General features: G+C 38.6%; 1 protein-coding gene and 1 pseudogene across 2 annotated transcripts; both read right to left on the reverse strand.

The window, feature by feature from the left end:
* On the reverse strand, positions 1-5,053 carry LOC121900700 (N-acetyllactosaminide beta-1,3-N-acetylglucosaminyltransferase 3-like). 2 transcript variants are annotated; one of them, XM_042417196.1, is made up of 2 exons: positions 4,937-5,053; positions 1-2,049 (listed from the first exon to the last, which is right to left on the reverse strand). In XM_042417196.1, the coding sequence occupies exons 1-2, from the start codon at positions 5,008-5,010 to the stop codon at positions 900-902; spliced, it is 1,224 nt and encodes a 407-aa protein (XP_042273130.1). In that variant the 5' UTR covers positions 5,011-5,053; the 3' UTR covers positions 1-899. The 2 variants fall into 2 exon arrangements, with proteins under 2 accessions (XP_042273130.1, XP_042273131.1); XM_042417197.1 differs by lacking the exon at positions 4,937-5,053 and adding an exon at positions 4,822-4,840.
* Positions 5,054-8,280: 3,227 nt separating this feature from the next.
* LOC121900561 lies at positions 8,281-16,665 on the reverse strand (annotated as a pseudogene).
* Between the last annotated feature and the right edge of the window lie 1,479 nt (positions 16,666-18,144).

Genomic DNA, 18,144 nt, shown 5'->3' on the forward strand with positions numbered 1-18,144 from the left:
TATTGTTTTTAAGACAGATTTGAAAAATTGTGAATCTATCCTTTAAGTGTTCCGCTTCACCTACTGTATACCTTTAAACTCCATTAATCAATATTTTTATTCAATAAAATGACTACATATAAAGTGATAGTTGTATAGTCACACATCTCAGCGACTCCATTGAGCTTTTTGCCTTTTAGGTTGTTAGAGTTGTGTTTGATGTTTTATGGCCTTCAAATTTACTGATTGGTTGGATCTCATAGTTCGCATCAACCTGTACTGTTTCCAGCAGCAAGCAGCTGTTTTCAGCAAACAAACTCTGCTGTATGGTACCTGCACAGCAACAAGCATCAGACAAACCAGTGAAGAAAAGTGTAGCATTTGGCGAACTAAAGTTATTTTTCTCAGGAGTTGATGGAATCCAATCAGTAATGTCAAAGACATTGGTCAACAACATCTCCATGTCTACTGGATGTTTAAGTAGGCAGTTATTTTATAGGACATTAGCCAAAATAAATGGTCATAATTTGTCAGTGCTTGGATGTGGCCAACAATGAAGCCCAATACAACACAAGTTTTGCAACCCCATTATTAGTCAATAAAACAGCTGATAACTTCCAGCCCTTAATTCCAGGAAAAGCTGCTCATTTGTATGTCAAAAAAGGTTTTAACACTCCCTTCTACCCTTTGTGTCTGGCTGACTGCTTGCCCACATTAATGGCATTAAGATTAAATAAGTTCTGTTGGACTTTGCTGAAGCCTAACAAAAAACTGTAGCAAAACAGTGGTAGAAAACAGTTCAAACATTTTTCCATGATAGAATGAAGAAGGTCCAGCCTGGTCTCAAAACCTACAAGTTGGTGCAGAAAGCAAAGTGCCAACGAGTTCTGTCACTACTTGTAAGTTACAGTTTGGTTCTGCTAAAGCTTTTTCTCAGAGGGACCACATTTCAATTTGGGGTCATGTATTCTGTGCCACATAAGATACATGTGAGCAGGAAGGAATCTGTGTACCAGTAGAATTTCTTTATAATAGCAAGGGTCATATCCATCTAGCGTGCTGGAGGGAATGTGCAGTCCTGCTGTCTTCACACCCATATGGGAAACAGGACCAAGTCCTGCTTTAGCCAGACACATTCCCATATAAACATCATCAATGGGAAGAATGGTAATGGAGTGAGACATTTTGTATATGACCAAAGCTGTGTAGCCAGATAAGAGGAAGCCCCCACCACCACAGTAGGGGGGGTATGAGTCTGACTCCTGCACCTGAACTGGGATAAAATACTTGCTCCGTGAATCCCTAATGGGACCCACATTCTGGATCAGATGGCCAGTAAAAAGGTGCTTGCTCCCATCATTGTCCTTGAGGCTTTGGAGATACTCAACCATGTTGTCTGTGTTGGCAAAGACGTCATCATCACCATTTAGCAGAAAGCGAGCATTTGGACAGTTTCTTTCCATCCATTCAAGGAAGAGAATCTGCTTCAAGGTGAGGTTGTAGAATGAGTCACCAAAGTCCCATTGAATGATGTCATTGTACTCGCATTGCTCCAGTTCAAGGAGTTTGTTCAGTCTCTCCTTCTCAAAACCTGTATCCATCGTTCCCGAGATGAAGATCCTTCTGATCCACACACCATTGTGTAACCTCTCTTTAGCCCAGGTTTTGCGCAGCACCTCTCGGCGCTCGTAGTTCACAGGGGAGCTTTTAATGACCAGCAGAAGGAAGACTTCTGCAGATTCATCAGCTCCTCCACATTTGTCAGGGACGTCCAGTAGCATGGGGAAATGGCGACAGTGACGATAGTAGAGAAAGTCTTTTATACTACCAGGAAGAGAGTTGAAGCCTTGGATGTTGGCAGCAGAAATATTTTGTTGACATCTCAGCCAGGAATATACATAAGAGTTGTTTCTGGTGCTTAGCTTCTTTTGACTGGCATCCTCTCTCACATCTACTTGGAGGCGGATGGTTTTGTGGTCAATAAAATCTTTACAGAGATGGAGGACCAACAGACCAAAAGCTCCCACCAGCAAAAAAATTCTTGTTCTGATTTTCCTCATCCTTGAAACTCTGCAGTGACAAAAAAAAAAAACCCACAGATTTCTTATCAACACATCTTGGTAACACATAGAATAAACAATAAGACTAATTATTTAGTAATTGATGTGGTAAATTAAGGAATTAAGATTAAGGACATTATTCAGACCTGAATTGGTATTAAAGCACTGGGCTATAAAAGTGCCCTCTTTAATCTCTTGGCACTTATATTGATCACATTATGAATCTGTCATTACTATAGAAAAAACATATTATACAAACAACTTTGTCATTCGTGAAATTAAAAGAACAGAAAATGGCCAACACAGTTTAAGCAACAAAAAAAAACAACAAAAAAAACATCTGTGACTACCAGACATGTTTAGTATAGTTTTGTTTTGGGACAACAACAGAGCTCTACAGCACAGTGGAATATGATACATCAGATAGGATGGATATGTCCAAGTTAAAAAACTTGGATAATGTTGTGGAAATTTAAAAATAAATTCACAGAGAGCAAGGTGTCTTTCAGAGTTTTTTTTTTTGCAATAACCAATTCACATTTGCCCAGGTTGCTAGGCTGAAGAGATACTTATGAAGTTCAGTGTCAGTATTTGTACATACAGCCCCATGGGTCACAATCATCCCATATTCGTCACCCTAATAGGTGTCTTTTAATTAATTTACCATCTCTCTGGGGAGTTTCTCTTGGTCTTCTGAGATTTAAGAGGTGAAAACCGAATCCTTATCTGCCTTTCCTCCCTAAGAACACTCCCTCTCTTTTTCTGTCTGATGAGCAGTAAAGTTACAATGACCAAACCCCACAGCTCGTGTAGGGAACATTTTCATATGGGAAGCAGAAAGCACAAAGTAATGTGCTTTTAGCTATAAGGCAGTGTAACATAATCTTAAGAAAATAACATAAGGGTATAAGTTTCTATTTCAGATAATGACAGTTGTGATGTGTAGATTTTCTAAGCAAAGTGACTGCTGTGTTATTGTCAGAGTAGCCCATCCACTGATGTACTGAGCGAACTCAGGCTAGTCAAGAATTCAACTTTTAGCATCAACTGTCTCCCGCCTGCACTGTGGCATTACTGCTCTGAGGCCAAGAGGAGTGAGCAGACGGAGCTAAAGAGCAGACATGAGGTAGCTTGGCATCTGCCTGCAGAATCCATAGATGCTGTACTGATGCATACGGTGTGCGCTGGCAAAAAGTTAAATGCTGTAATGTCTCTTCAAAATGGGTGGAATATGTTACATGGGCGGTGTCAGACAGTTCGTCATTAGAATTAACTACATACTTATCTTGTGAAATGCTTAAAAATGGACGCTCTGTAGCCGAGTGTGAAATGACAGAAAAATGTCCCGCCTAGACATAACACTAGACTCACCCTGTTCCTGAGTGTCTTGACTGCATGAAACTTTTTAACTTCCAGATTAACAAGAGTGCCTGAAAGGGCATTTATTTACTCTAAATGCATACTGTAGTCTAGTTAGTGGAGAATTTTCTTCACCAAACCAATAACAGAAAATATATTATGTGCACTGTGATGGTCTAAACTGTTTTTTGTGTGTGTGTGTGTGTGACAGTTGTAAGTGTTATTAGGCAAATACTACATGAAGGGTTTCACTGACTAGACTCTTGGTCAAGTTATTACCGGTGTTTCTTCCCTCTTTTCTATTACATGTTAACGTAATGTCAGCATATTTTTTGAGACATTTCCCCTTACCTCATCAACAATTTAGGAAATGTTTCTCTTTCTTCATTGTAAAACAAGAATTCAGATTGGAGGGGAGAAGGTGACGAATAGACACCCAGCATGATATTTTATGGCCAAATATATGAGTTATGGTCAGTTTTTAGTCCTGTGTGCCATTTAACATTTAAGGATCTGAATACTTCTTCCAGCACTGCAAATGAGGAGACTTTTATCAGTAAGAGCTTCACCTTACAGCTTACAGCTCTTAACCAAAAAATCTAAGCAATAAACCACTATATGCATTTTTCCGACAAGAAAAGAAACAGCCTCTCTTTATAAACTCAAAATTAGCCACAAGAATAACTAAAATGCATAACAACTAGCCCCCAAAAACTAGTTTGATGCTGCACAGAATATGTATGTATAAAAAATAAGTGGAAAAATACTAAACTATAGCCTACATTAGGGATCTATCAAAAAAATCCTAGCATACATTTTAGATATAGCCCATGGGGGATATTAACATCAATCAAGACTAGCATAGCTTGAAGTTTATTGCTTTTTTATTTGCCCATTTGCTGTCACCTGCACACCATTCTTCCTAAAGTAACAGGGCGGATGATCTCCCAATATAGGAAATAAAGTGAATTTGTACATCATAGTGAGAGAGTCGCATTAAATTCAGCACTGGTCACCATGTGATATATTTTTGCTTTTCTTTAATGTTACGAACCATGCAATAATGGAATACGACTTTCATACGGCCATTTCTACACCCATAAAACATTAGTGTATTCGCACTTATCACGATTTCTGCTGTTATTTGTAGATCACAATGCAGGCAGTATATTTGGCCTGAGTGCTCAAGTAAGTCTATTTGAAGGATTAGGTTACATTTATATTTAACTCACATAGCGCAGTGTACCGCGCGCGTGTTAGGAGGTGGACTAAGTATGAAGAAAAATACAATAAAATAAACGCCTAATAATAATTAATGATTAATAATAATAATTTATCTTTGAATATGTGCCAGAAAGAGTCAATAGCCTATTCGAATAAGCCTCGAAAGATAAACATGTTTTATCTGAAATATTCCCGTTACTTTAAAGGGGAGACTCCAATCTTAGTCCAATCTTTCTTATCTTTCCTATCCAATCTTTCTTTTCCTAGGGGGAAAAATGGCTATATATAAAATAAACAGGAATGAGTGTACTCACTGTTGCATGAAGACTGACCCTCTCGTCCGCTTCTCTGGCTGCATAGTAATGTGAAGTGCAGCGTGCAGCAGCATATTGCTGGCATTTGGGCGGCGCCTGCTGCTTCTGTTTACTGCTGCCCCCTGCGTCTTCTTTCTTTCTTTCTTTCTTTCTTTCTTTCTAGCTATCTATCTATCGATCTATTTCTATATTTCTATCATGTATTTCGTGTGTTTCTTTCTTTCTTTCTTTATTATTACGTCACTTAAACCCTAAATTTGACCCCTTACACATGCTCAAAAACTCACCAAATTTGGCACCTACATCAGGTCTGGTGAAAGTTTTGATGAAATGTGAAAAGTAACTACGTCACCAATATGGCCGCTACGGCCCGTGGGAATGTCATAGAGAGATCAAACCACAACTCAATTATTCGTCTCATCAAAACCTACAAATCACACGCCGACACCCCTGACCTCTATCCAACAGTCTGCAATTAGCTTGCCAATATAGCACTTTGCCTCAATTTTGGCCTCCGAAGGGCGTTAATGGAATCGGCTTCAAACTTTAATACATGACTTATGACACTGTGCTGAGCAAAAGTTGTTAAAAACTTTGTAATAACTTGAACGATTTGGATTTTATAAGCAATGAATGTTGCAGTGCTACATCACATCAAATGTACAACTTAAAATTTAAAACAATGGGGGAAGCATTGACTTTGTGTCAAACTGAGGCTTCTGACGTCTAAATTATAAGTCTGACCACTTTCAAACCTGCATCAATGGATTCGCCATGAAATTTTCTGCTACCATGTGATTTTTAATGTAAGATTTGGCCAAAGTAATGGGATTTATGTGGAGATTTCACCAGAAGTGTATTCCTCTCCAACTGTTCCTCATTATGTGACTCCCTCAGTGCTGTGAAACATTTCGCATTACACACAAAATGAAAAACATGTAAATTCAAGATTTGTAGGTCAAAGTCTCGTGACTCATTTAAAGTTCAAATGAAGTTTGTATCTAAAACTATGTGGAAGCGGTAAATGTTCAGAAAGGTGTGGCTTCGCTCACACTCTCCATTCAAATGCATTTTTCTGTGTCCAGTTGCAATAACTTATTGTCTCTACACACCTGACAGTACACATGTCAATCAAACTTTGACCAGGTCATGTGGGTTAAAAGTCTTTCCTTTTCTAAAAATAGACTTGATGAAAACGAAGAAATGTATTTGTTTTACACACAAACTCATCAAGAGTTTTTAATTAACTAATTGAAATTCAAATGAATGGGCCCAAAACGTGCATAATTTTGATGCCACAGGTGTGAGCAAGACAGACTTGTCTCACCCTGCAGAAAATTCTCATCCTCACACTGTTGAGATTTGATGTCACCATGACAGAGGAAGATGCTATAACTTTATTGTAAATGCTCCAGTCTGCACCAAACTTTACATGTTTGATAAGACTCCCGGCCTAAATACGTCTACATGACAATATTCCATCAGTGATGCAAACTGGCTGAATAGCGCCCCCTACAAAATTTCAGCGAAGCAGCCCCACCAGCAGGCAAAATAGTGGACAAAGGAAGTGAGGTTTATCTCCTTCTTGCACTGTCTGAAAACAGCCCGGGTCTGACGACATCTACATGCCCGTGACAGAGGCCCTTCAATTGCACTGCAGCCCGACATGCGTAGAGGCACTTGCAGCTTTAATCTATCTATCTATCTATCTATCTATCTATACATACTCATTAAGGGTACTCCTCTCAATGTCATTCTCCTTTCTAAAGCCTTCTTTTCCTGTGGTCTATTGGGGTGGTGTGGTATTTGAACAATGGATGCCTTTTCAGTGTTTTTTTTAAATTTTCTTTTATAAAAGCCAATATGTGACTCATAAGCCCGATCACATCCTTTCATTATACTCTTTTGGTTTGGCTAGTTTTAGACAAAGCCTTTTTTTTCAACAGTATGCTCTATATAGTGCTTTGCTATCTATTGTGCTTCTGTAATTATTATTTATACCGTGCCACCTGGGCATACTTTACAGTGAGTGTATTGTTCTAATTATTGCCTACTTCTTTCTGCTCCTGTGATGACACGTGTACCTATGGTTTTAAAGGGGACACATGGACTTTAATCATTAACAATTTCATACTAAGATTTTAATTACTTAATATTGTAAAGAAAGAAGACCATTTCTGAGAAGACAATCTGTAATCTGTTGATTCACTTTTATTCAACAGTACATAAATCAAAGTTGAACAATAACGAGCTTTACCAGGTCAGTCAGCTGATGAGCCTTGTCTGGTGTGTGTGTGTGTGTGTGTGCAATTGGTGTTTCATCAATCATGTTCTCTCTCCACTGATGATATCTTGATCTCTCCTCTGTCTCAGCCTCATGCCATATTTCCTGTTGCCAGTTACAGGCAAATCATCTTTGTTCGTGTGTTCATGTGAGTGTGTGTACTGTGAAGGCCCAGGGGCTTACCTTTACTACTTTCTACTGCCATTCTACTTATCTTAACTAGAGGAAAAGCATGTTACAGTCAAAAATACAGTGGAAAAATAGCTCTGACTTGATAATACACAGATATTCCACAATACTGAGAACAAAGCACATAGTTATATCCTGGTCTTGTGGTACCATAAGGAACACATGACACAATTAATAATCTTCAGTAATAAGAAAGCAAATGAATAGGTTCCTTAAGGTTACTATTATCAATATTGTATATAAAAAAGTGAGTGTGTGTGTTGCACATCAAAAAAACTTTAAAACAGGTGCTGGACCAAAGAAACAATGTATCAAAGAAAAGTCCACACACTGTAGCTCCCCTTTGTCCCATTGATGTCCCATTACACTGCAGCTAGGAAAAAGGGAGCCACAGTGCCGACTTTCTTTTTCCTTTATACAATATGGCTGTGTGACTGCCATATTGCTATATGACTGGATGTAATGTAAAGGGTGGCGAATTATCACCCAACTCTTCAGTTCCCCTCAGCTATACCAGGATTTATAGCATCTTTCAGCCCTTTGTTTTGGTTGAACGGCCCACAACTCTTAATATTTTCACATCAGTATCATTTGCAGAAACAGGCAGCTGCTAAATTAGTTAGTGCCCAACTAATTTAGCAGCTGAAGAGCCAGATATGCTAAAAAGGGAGAGTGAATATTTGACTTGCATTTGTCAGGGCTCTGGGGGCCCATTTCATGAAAGCGATTTGCGAGCTCAGTTTACACGCAGATCGCAAATGGTGCCACTGTCTCGTATCACAAATGATTGTCACTCTCAAACTGCAGATAAATTTGTGAATCCTACAGTCCACTCCCACGCCCATTAATGAGTCATAAATACGGTGTTCAATTCGTGTTAACAGCTTGTTTTGCTGATTTTATTTAAAGATTTTATTTTCCACCCTAAAAGTGCATTTACATAAACAAACCACTGTTGAGTCATACAGTATTTTAGGCACTTTAATGCAAAATGTCACAGCCCGACTCTAGATTGTGGCAAAAAAGGGAAGTCACATAGGTATTCAATAATAAAAAGTAAATATAACACAAAGTACTCACAAACAAAAGATAACAATAGGAAGGGTTAGTCTGTAAAATCAGTCACGTAGGGAACAGATAAGTGAATGTATGCTGTGTGGGTGTTGTACGTTGAAACAAGAGAAACAAAACCAAAAACAACACATGAAAGTGTGGAGGGGAGAAGAGCGGATCTGAACTGGCTGTTTCTGACTTTATATATATGAGGCACACCGAGCCCAGGTGTGTCCCATCCTGCTAATTAGTGTGCTCAGCAACCTGCCCCTGCAAACAAAGAGCACAACAGCAAAGGGGCCGTAGGTAATTTATACTAACCCACTGAGGAGACCATCAAGTTGGCCGTTTCATTTTCCAGCCAAGTTATGACAAATTACAAAACAGATGTCGGTGTATAATGTCCAGGTGTTCAGGTTTAATTTATTTAATGTAGAAACATATGACAAAGATAGGTAAGGCAAACCTAACCTAAACAAATAAAAAAAAAAACCAATTAAACCCAAAAGGAAAACAAAATTTAAAGAAAAAACATGTTCTTGACAACAATGAAAACTCATGTGTACATTTATAACCCAATACACTGTACTACTTTGACAACTAGTCCATAAAGTTTTAAGCTTTATAACCAAAAACTGCCCTTTTGTTTGTCTGAACTGCATCAGACACTAAAATTTGTCCCAGTTAACCTAAACTGACAGGCACTCATTGTTTACCATTTACACGTTTTAAGGTGAAGTTGAGGTAAGAGTTGGTTTGTATACAACTTGAGTGCGTAACAAACTTGGAAACCTTTTCCTGACACTCATTCTCCTTTTTACAGCACAATTATTTGAATAGAAGATGCAAATGAAATGGCTTAACATATTTGTGACACCAGACTTTTCATGTTGTAGTTCTCAACTGTCTGTCTGTCTGTCTGAAGTTAACAGTGGTTCGTGGTGGTGGTTAGTATAAATGTGTGTACCTCTGTGCAAAGTAACCGTTCACTTCCTCTTTCTCCAGCACTTTGTCAGACTCAGTTTCAAGTTTACTAAGCAAACATTCATACTTAAACCACTGTCACAAAGTCACGTCAATATAAGATTGCTCATAATGGACACTTGCGGTGGCTGTTCTGTTGTCCTCCTCCGAGTGATGGAAACACACCTCCATTTTGTGTCGGAGGTGGTTCTTAAGCTGAAAGACGCACTGGACTGAGATAGTGTTGTACTCCTTAACTCCTGTACACCTTTAGCTTGTATTAGTGTAGTAATCAGAGAAATTGTTAAACAGGGAGGAGATTGAGCATGATGCCATGTGAGATGCAGCCAACTGCCACAATGTGGCCCTTGGTTAGTAACAGGAACCACACCCCTGTAGCCCACAGTGGAGATGTTGACCTAAGACAGAAGGGTAAACAGTCCCACATTATTCAGTTTTCATGATAAAGCTCTTCACTACAATACATTTTTCATGATGATCAGAACAATAAGCTACAGTAAAGGTTGAATTAGTTTAAAAATCCCCTCCATATGTCATGTTTTAAGACACACTCTGCTTAAATTTAATCATTTGTGTCTGATAATTCTTCCACAAAAAAAGTTCAATTACCTTGTTAAAAAGTCTTAAAATGACACCTGCTACATCCCCCTCATTGAAAAAAATCCAGAATCTATGAATACTGTATGCATACTGGACCATGATTGGCCTCAAATTAGTTGTGATAGTGACAGCAAAAGAATGTGAAAACAAGTGTCAAACTCTGCACATACATCATTCTGCACAGTGAAGTTCAAACATCCAGCTGAAGGAAGCGGAAGAAAAACACATTTCTGACTGGAGGGGGACTGTAAACCACTATAGGGCCCTGCTGGTTAACAACAAAGGTCTCACCTAGTGATAAGAAAACATCTCCAACTGCTGGTAAACTGGCTGAGCTGGAAGCATGTCATCACTTTTTTTGAGGGGAAACTTAGAAGAAAACTTAAGTGAAGGTTGCAAAAACCTTTTCTTGTAAGAAGTTTTTTATTGACTTCTCTGTCAAAATTAAATATAACTGAATGATTTGATCCATTTTTTTCATAAGGAACAGCAGCATGCACCAACAAGCTGTAGGCAAACTGGTTTTGGGCATTGCAAATTGTAGTGTTTTATACTTTTTCCTTCTCCATTAGAGAGCAAGAGCAGGAAAGCTCTTAGAGGGTTACTCTGAATTCAGAGTAGGGCTGCGTCTAATGATTATATTCTCAATTAATCATTTTGTCAACAAAATGTCAGAAAATGGTGAAAAATTGCCATTATAATTTAAGAGCTCATGGTGATGAATGTCTTTTTTTGTCTGACCAATGGTCCACAATCCAAAGATATTCAGTTTACCATCATGTATGACACAGAAAAGTATCAAATCCTCACAATTGAGAAGTTGCAACCAGCAAATGTTTGCCATTTATGCTTAACAAATGACAAACGATTGTTTGATTATCAAAAATAATTTTCTGTTTGACTGACTAACCGATTAATTGACTAATTGTTGCAGCTATAGTTTAGCGCAGTGATTACATTTCTATGTTCCTGGTATATCCTTAATTTTACCCTGGTGACTCATTTCAACACTATGGGGAACAGGAGCATCCCGAACAATGTGAAAACACACATATCACAGGTATCAAGTCCAGTGCAATAAAAAAAGGAATTTTTTGATGAACAAATGACAGTATTTCAAGTCTTTTGCAAGCATATTTCACAGACACAGAGGTTCCTGACATGACCTTTAGATCAAGACATCCTGTTTATACAGAAATGTCTTGTCAGGGTCTGACAAGGGGCTGCCTTGAACATGACATCCGCCTACAAACAGGTGTAAAAATACATTTCTCTTGCTCTCAGTCTTTCAAATCCAATCTCTTTTCTTCTCTTGTCAGGAAGAAAAGAGCATAGAGGAAAAACAGTTGCAGCCTGTTAAAAATATATATTTTATTATATGTGTTTTCTTACTGTGAGATATTTTACTTACTAAATATAAGTTGCAAATGTATTTTTTGTTTCACTTATTATGCTTGTGTAATGATTACAGGTTCACTTACTAGTAGATCACTATACCTCTTTTTTATTTGACAAGTATACATCTGATATTTCTAGTTGACATTGTGGGTGTGTGTGATGTGCTACTGTGTGTAACTTTGTAATATATATCCTGTGTGTTTTTTTTACCTCGTATTATTTGTTATTGTGCTGTTATATGTTTTTATTGTGACCTGCCGAAGGGACTGCAGATGAAATTTAGCTATAAGCTAACTCTGGTACAGTACATCAAATGGAAACATTTATGTTTAACACTATACGTGGTCCCTTAAAAATAAAAATAAATAAAAAATAAACTAGTTGGTACCTTCGGCAGTTATACTCCTACATATACAATATAGTATTTACATGCATCCTCCTTAAGTATTGTTGTACAGTATTGTGTATGTTCCCAATTGCAGTTCCCCTCAATTCTGTCGAGTGTTTTGTTGTCTTTCAGCTCATTGTTTTGGTTTTCCATCCCACAACTTTATGTTCTAGTTTAGTCTCACTGATCTCATCAGTGTTGTTTCCAGCCTCAGCAGGAAGCTGTTTTCAGTTGGGGAACATAGTGGAGCTTTTTGCTGCAAACTATTTTCTCAGGAGACCATGACAGAAGAAGAGTATTGAACTTACTCTGAATTAATGTTGTTCTGTGTTTGCTGGATGTCTGTTTGCAAAAAAGTAAAAAGCAAATGACTTTAATTCATGGCCAATGAAAGAGCCTGCAGGTCTTCATTACAACTAAAAAACTACCTCAGCTAAAAGGAGACAGTAACCAGTCAAACAAGCTGCTGTAAATCATCCCTTTCAGGACCAAAAATTACCGGCTTTAGAGGCAGTTCTGCTGACTACATCGCATTGTCTTCCAATGCAGGTGTAAGTAAAGGATATAGATTAGAAGCTGAAATATGACACTGACATATTCTGTTTCTGATACTCACTGCAGCCCACCACCAGGGATATGGGATGCTGCTGATGGGAGAGCCCTGTTTCCTTCTCGGCTGAATGCAGGAGAGCAGAGAAAGTGAAGATTCCCATGGCAATGAAGAAGAAACTGCAGAAGGCCTGCTGGGAACACTGGTGCAGAGTGAACCCAAATGCCCTCATGCCAGTTGAGTGGCAGGCCAGCTTCAAAATCCAAAAGATCTGCAGCAGCTTGATGACTTTGAGGACATGGCTGAGCTTGCTGACCTGAGTCATGGCCCTGAGGTCTTCCTGTGTATTCACATCTTCAGTGTCAATAAAGGCTTCAAAGATGATCTGGAGGAAATAAAGCATGATCGCCACCATGTCCACGAAGTTGATTCCACTCTTCAAAAACCTTTTGATGTTAGGAGTGGTGGCAAGGTGGATTAAACGTTCAAAGGTGAAGAACACAATGGTAATGATCTCCACCCATTCCATGTGGGTTTTGGCATTGTTTTTATACTTTTCAAGTTCCTCCACAGTGTTGAGAGTCGTTGCCACAATGGAAAAAAGTACAAAGAGGTTGGAGCGCACGGTGAAAACCTTTGCCGGCATTGAAGAGTAGGGATCCTATGGGATGTTCCAGAGAGCCTTTTGAATGTTCCAAAAGACCATGTCTTTGAAACACTCATCAATGTACTTCACTTCTACTTCTACTTCACATGGATCTCAGCCATTAGCTCCCTATCCACTTTCAGGTTGTCCTTGAATTTGTCCACCTGCTCCTCAAACACCATCCAGCATCACTGCTTGGTGTACTTCAGGCCCCAGTATGCAATCTTCTCCTCAAAGTTGATGGAGCATATTTTCCCTTATGACCCACGGCACTCCGCTTGTGTAGAAATGGCAGATGTAGTGGAAGAAGGCAAGGTCAGTCAGAGAAGACATCGTTCTTGTGCACATGGTAGTCATCACACAGCGTGCAGCAGCTTTACTCGATCCCTGCAGAAAGCCAAGGAGCCCATCTGGGTGTGAGGATATTTGATGGCACACTGTTTGGAAATATGAAACACTTTCCCCCCCAACATTAACATTGATGCTCAGTTGCTGTTTGGGTTTCTCTTCAGCTTTCGGGCAGTCTGCTTTCTCTCCAGCACTGTCCAGATTTTCCAGAGAGCTCCATGCTTCCACTGTTTTCTCCTGAGAAAAAGGGAATGTCTTGCTGTCCTCTACTTCCCTTTGACAGGCAGTTGATAGTAGAGCAGCAATTTTGCAAACATGTGTGCAGCTGGACACTCTCTGAGGTCATAATAGCAACTGTGGTTCAAGGCAGGAAGTCAGAGAAACAGAGAAAAAAGCATAACAGGAAACATTCCAGGAAAATGACACATGGTATCTTGCTGAGTCATCAAGAAATCTACGTTTGGTGCTATAGGAGCTGAACAACAGCCATTCCTGTTTTGATTGCTCAGCTGTGGCAGATATTGTTTAGACAGCCAAGTGGAGAGGAAAATATCCCCCTTTATGACTGTTACTGCGAAGAGGACACGTGCATTTTATTCATCAGACTAGTGGATCAAAGACAATTTTTCAAGGATTTTTTCCATTTAATGTCACTGGTGGCCTTCCAAGTTTCCTTAAGCAGTTGTAAATATAGGAAGAGTGGTGGGATTGGGGAACATGGTTGATTTAAGGATTTTGAAATGACGAGACAAAGGGCAAACTGAGGCTTTACAGTATGTTGAGTTCCCTCATAACTCTTAACCTGTTTTAAGAAATTATTCTGAACAAATATCCTTAGTCTTCTTAAAGGGTAAGTATGAACTTTGTTGACTCTTGCAAGGAGAAAAACACTTTATACTTATGATTTGTGGTCTTCTACTGCTTGCGGTAATTTGCTATTAAATCCATCCAAGTGGAATTTGTTTTGAAATATAGGATTATTATTAGTATCTGAGGGGCGGATGTTATTTTTTCAATTAAATCAAAAGTGCCACAAGAGCATGACTCATACACATGTACATTTGTTCAGTGTTGCACTATGAGACAGGAGATTTAATTGAAGGGTTATCCATACATGACAGTTGCCTGCTTCATTTATGTTTGAATAAAAGTACTGTTGTTTGTTTGTTTGTATTGTATTTATTGGGACCATGTACAGTGTTAAACATAAATGTTACTACATTTATGTGACTGCACCAGAGTTAGCTTATAGCTAATTTTCATCTGCAGTCCCTTTGGCAGTTTACAATTAAAACATATAACAGCACCGTAACAAACAGTGCAAAGCAAAAAACACACAGGACGCATAATAGAAAATACAAAGCTACACACAATAGCACATTGTTGTTGTTATTGTTGCCAAACAATAATGTTATCCGCACGTTATTTCCTGTCTACAACCTATCTATGTCGGTGAGATGCAGATATGTTACAGTCAAATGGGCTAAAGCCATGAAATTGAAACTGTGTTTGAATTCGCAGTGTACTTGTTTTATTTAAATTATGTGGCTTATATCATTTACCTGTGTTAATTATCTGGTAGGTTTATGTAAAGTACAGTAGCCTCAGTTTGGAAGTATCTCTTCATGTGGGAATACTGATTTTCATTAGATAATACAGGGTCATGTTGGTTGGAATGACATGAGCCTTGTGTTGATATTGTTATCTACAAAAGATTTATGAAAAATCATGTAAAAGTTTGAAGGTCCAGATTTGGCTCATCAACCCTTATTTGCCCAACACTTACACTGCCAGGCAAAGGTTTTACAACACCTCAATTTTTCCAGTTTTTGAAATTTACATAGTTTAATGTCTCAATGTACCTTTTGCAGCTATCACAGCCGAACGCAATATTGTTCTTCCCAACACTATTACAGCAGTTCCCACAAATGTGTTGCACTTGCAGATTGCTTTGCTTTCATCCTGGCAAGGTGTAAGTGAATCGGGGCCAGTATATGAAGAGTGACTGATGAGCATAATGGGATCCAGGTGAGGAGATGGGCAAGGAAACTCAGGTGAGGGGAATGAGGTGATTGCAGGATAGATGGGGGTGGCAGGATGATGGTCAGGCGAACAACATGAAAAATAGTCACTATGAAGATGAACCTGTGACAATTTTATTTTTTCTTTGCTCTTGTTTCAGTTTACAATTTTTTAGAATTAAAAGGTCAACACAAATTGATTTTTGCACAAGTTTATCAGTATTTTTGACATACATAATTTCTATATGAAGTGCACACATTTAGTAAATTTTGTCTTTAAGTGGTACTAATATCATTTTCTAGCTTCTGAGTGCTGTTTAGTACTGTGTCCTGGACAATACTAACCTCCTGCAACAGCAAGGGGGGTTTGGAGAGCGAGTCATTTGTTTGTGTATTTTGCTGTTAGTTTAGTTATTTCATTTATATTTTGCTTAGTTAATATTGAGTTAGAAGCAAACTGTCTGTGTTGTGTCCATTTGTAGTTAATGTAGTTATTGTGTTTTGTCCACCCCTTGTGTTTGTTAAATGGTTTGACAGTCAGTATATATGTTCCCCTCATGTCATTAGTTCAGTCAGTTTTGTCTCTATCAAGTTATGCAGTTCAGTTTGCTGTATTTTGAGTTTAGTTCTGTTTTGTTGACCTCTTTTAGACCCAATTTAGTTATCAATCACAAGTGCTTTTTTTCTTTTGCTTTGTTTCCGGGTAAAAATAAAAACCCACTTCTACAAACACCTGCATCCTGTGCCTTGCTGTTTGACACAAAGCTGCAATGAATCATCAAAATCCAAAGTAAAATCACAGTGCTATTTTCATGAGTGTCATGTACTTGCAGAGAAAACTGGCCTTTTGGTGAACATTGTCTTTTAAAAAAATTAACTAGCCAGAGGTTAGTTAGGTCCCTTAAAATGTGGCATTCCCCTTCATAACTGCAGATGAATAAGGAAGTACAATCAAGGAAGCAACAAAAAATTATTCCTGTGACATCAATCACCTGCAATCTTTTCCTGCTGACTTACATGTCCACCCTCGCCACTGATCATCAGATTATACCTGGCAAGGACTGAAGGAATTCTGTGCACAGTCATCAGGTAGTCTGCAGATCCAAAAGTTTGTGATTAGACTAAACTATGTGAAGCATCTTCATAAAGACAGGTGACAAGACAGGTTACCCCCAGGTGTCTAGATGCTGGTGGTGGTGGTAGAGTGGAGCCAGCAGATGATTGATGGAAACTTTCAGTTCAGTCTCTCTGGACATCATGGCGGCCATGGTGGTGATGGGGAGGAGGTAAGTTGGGCAATAGCGGCTGAGAATTACAATGATATTTAAAGAACAGCATCAAGGGTCCGTTTGGTTTGAGGAATGTGGACAGAAAGATCGTTGGTCAAGTATGGTGACCTCAGAATTGAGGATGTTGGAATTTTGAGATTGTGGGAATGCAGAAGTAAAGGAGAAACAGAACAGGAGGAAATAGCAACGTTCATCCATAAACGTGCGCCAAATCTACGTTATAAACCTTAGGAGGATGGCCCCTTTGGACAGTAGTCAAAGGTGCTGTTGTCTGCCAGAATCTTAAAAGACGTTAATGTTCCATGTGGTGGAAATCTGAAAGTAAAAAACTGACAAATAACCAAGTTGTCTTTTTGTCTTTTAATGAGAACCTTGCAAGGGATCAGTATACTGTCGCAACAGAGTGTAATTGCAGACTGATGTTGGTTACAAAGCGTATGTGCATTTTATAGACATGGAGTGAGGGAGGCAGTATCAGGATGTGTATGTGTGGTATAGTGCCAGGTGTCATCAAAGCTGTCAACCGCGCCTGAGGAACTATTACATGTTCAAGGCGAAGCTACTCTCTATTTCGTATCAGACAGTGCCAAAAAAAACAATAATGAGTATACTTGCGAGGTGGTTACATGTTCAAGGTTATACAATGTGAGTTCATCCAAAGTGCAAACTATGAAGTGTGGTGCACTATAAGATGAGACTGAGATGTTCTTCCCTTAAATTATTTCATCAGTAGCATCACTTAACAACATTTTTTACAACCTACACATTTTACCTTAAACTGGAGTCACAAGGTCAGAAAAAAGGATGCTATAAAACTACATAATCCATGTCTCAAATGTATTTTATGGTGCAGATTTACAGTACAGTAAAGCACAATGGTTTGAATCCAAAGTCTCAGTTTTTGTTGAACTTGCTGACAAAGCTTCTCCAGGAAACAGGAAGAAAGATAGAAAATGGTAGAAAGATATCTACTAAATGTTAACATGGCAACAAAACCAATATTTTCATGATGACAGACTTGTTTGTGCTTGTCATTTCCTCTGCATGGTTTGTCTACTTATCTGGCGTTTATAACACTGTGCATAAATAAGGGACAGCGATCAGGTTTTCATTCAGTTTCATACTCTTAAATCCTTGTTTTGGGGTGATTTACAGTTTTGATTATATTTTTATTTTACTAAAAAATGTGAATAAAATACACATGAAAATAAAATACAATTGAATGATTTGCTATTGCCAGAGCAAATATTGATTGAGGAAGAAGTTAATGTGTTATTGCTGCAGCTCCGACAGCTGGCTCATAATCTCCTCTGTATACTGAGGGGTTAATGCGTCATTTTCGAAACAGAATATGGGCTAGAATTGTGTTATACACAGTACCTCAGTATTAGGTAAATTAATCATAGCATACTTTATGCAATCGGACAGTGAAAAGTTATTTATTGTACCTTAAATAGT

This window comes from Thunnus maccoyii, chromosome 7 (genome assembly GCF_910596095.1).
Source record: "Thunnus maccoyii chromosome 7, fThuMac1.1, whole genome shotgun sequence".
Taxonomy (NCBI): domain Eukaryota; kingdom Metazoa; phylum Chordata; class Actinopteri; order Scombriformes; family Scombridae; genus Thunnus; species Thunnus maccoyii.

Bases quoted from the DNA above. Each gene is read 5' to 3' on its own strand.
- LOC121900700 (XM_042417196.1), bottom strand. From the start codon at position 5,010: ATGCTGCTGCACGCTGCACTTCACATTACTATGCAGCCAGAGAAGCGG. The intron at 2,050-4,936 runs GTGAGTACACTC...TTGTCACTGCAG, and splicing joins GGGTCAGTCTTCATGCAACA to AGTTTCAAGGATGAGGAAAA.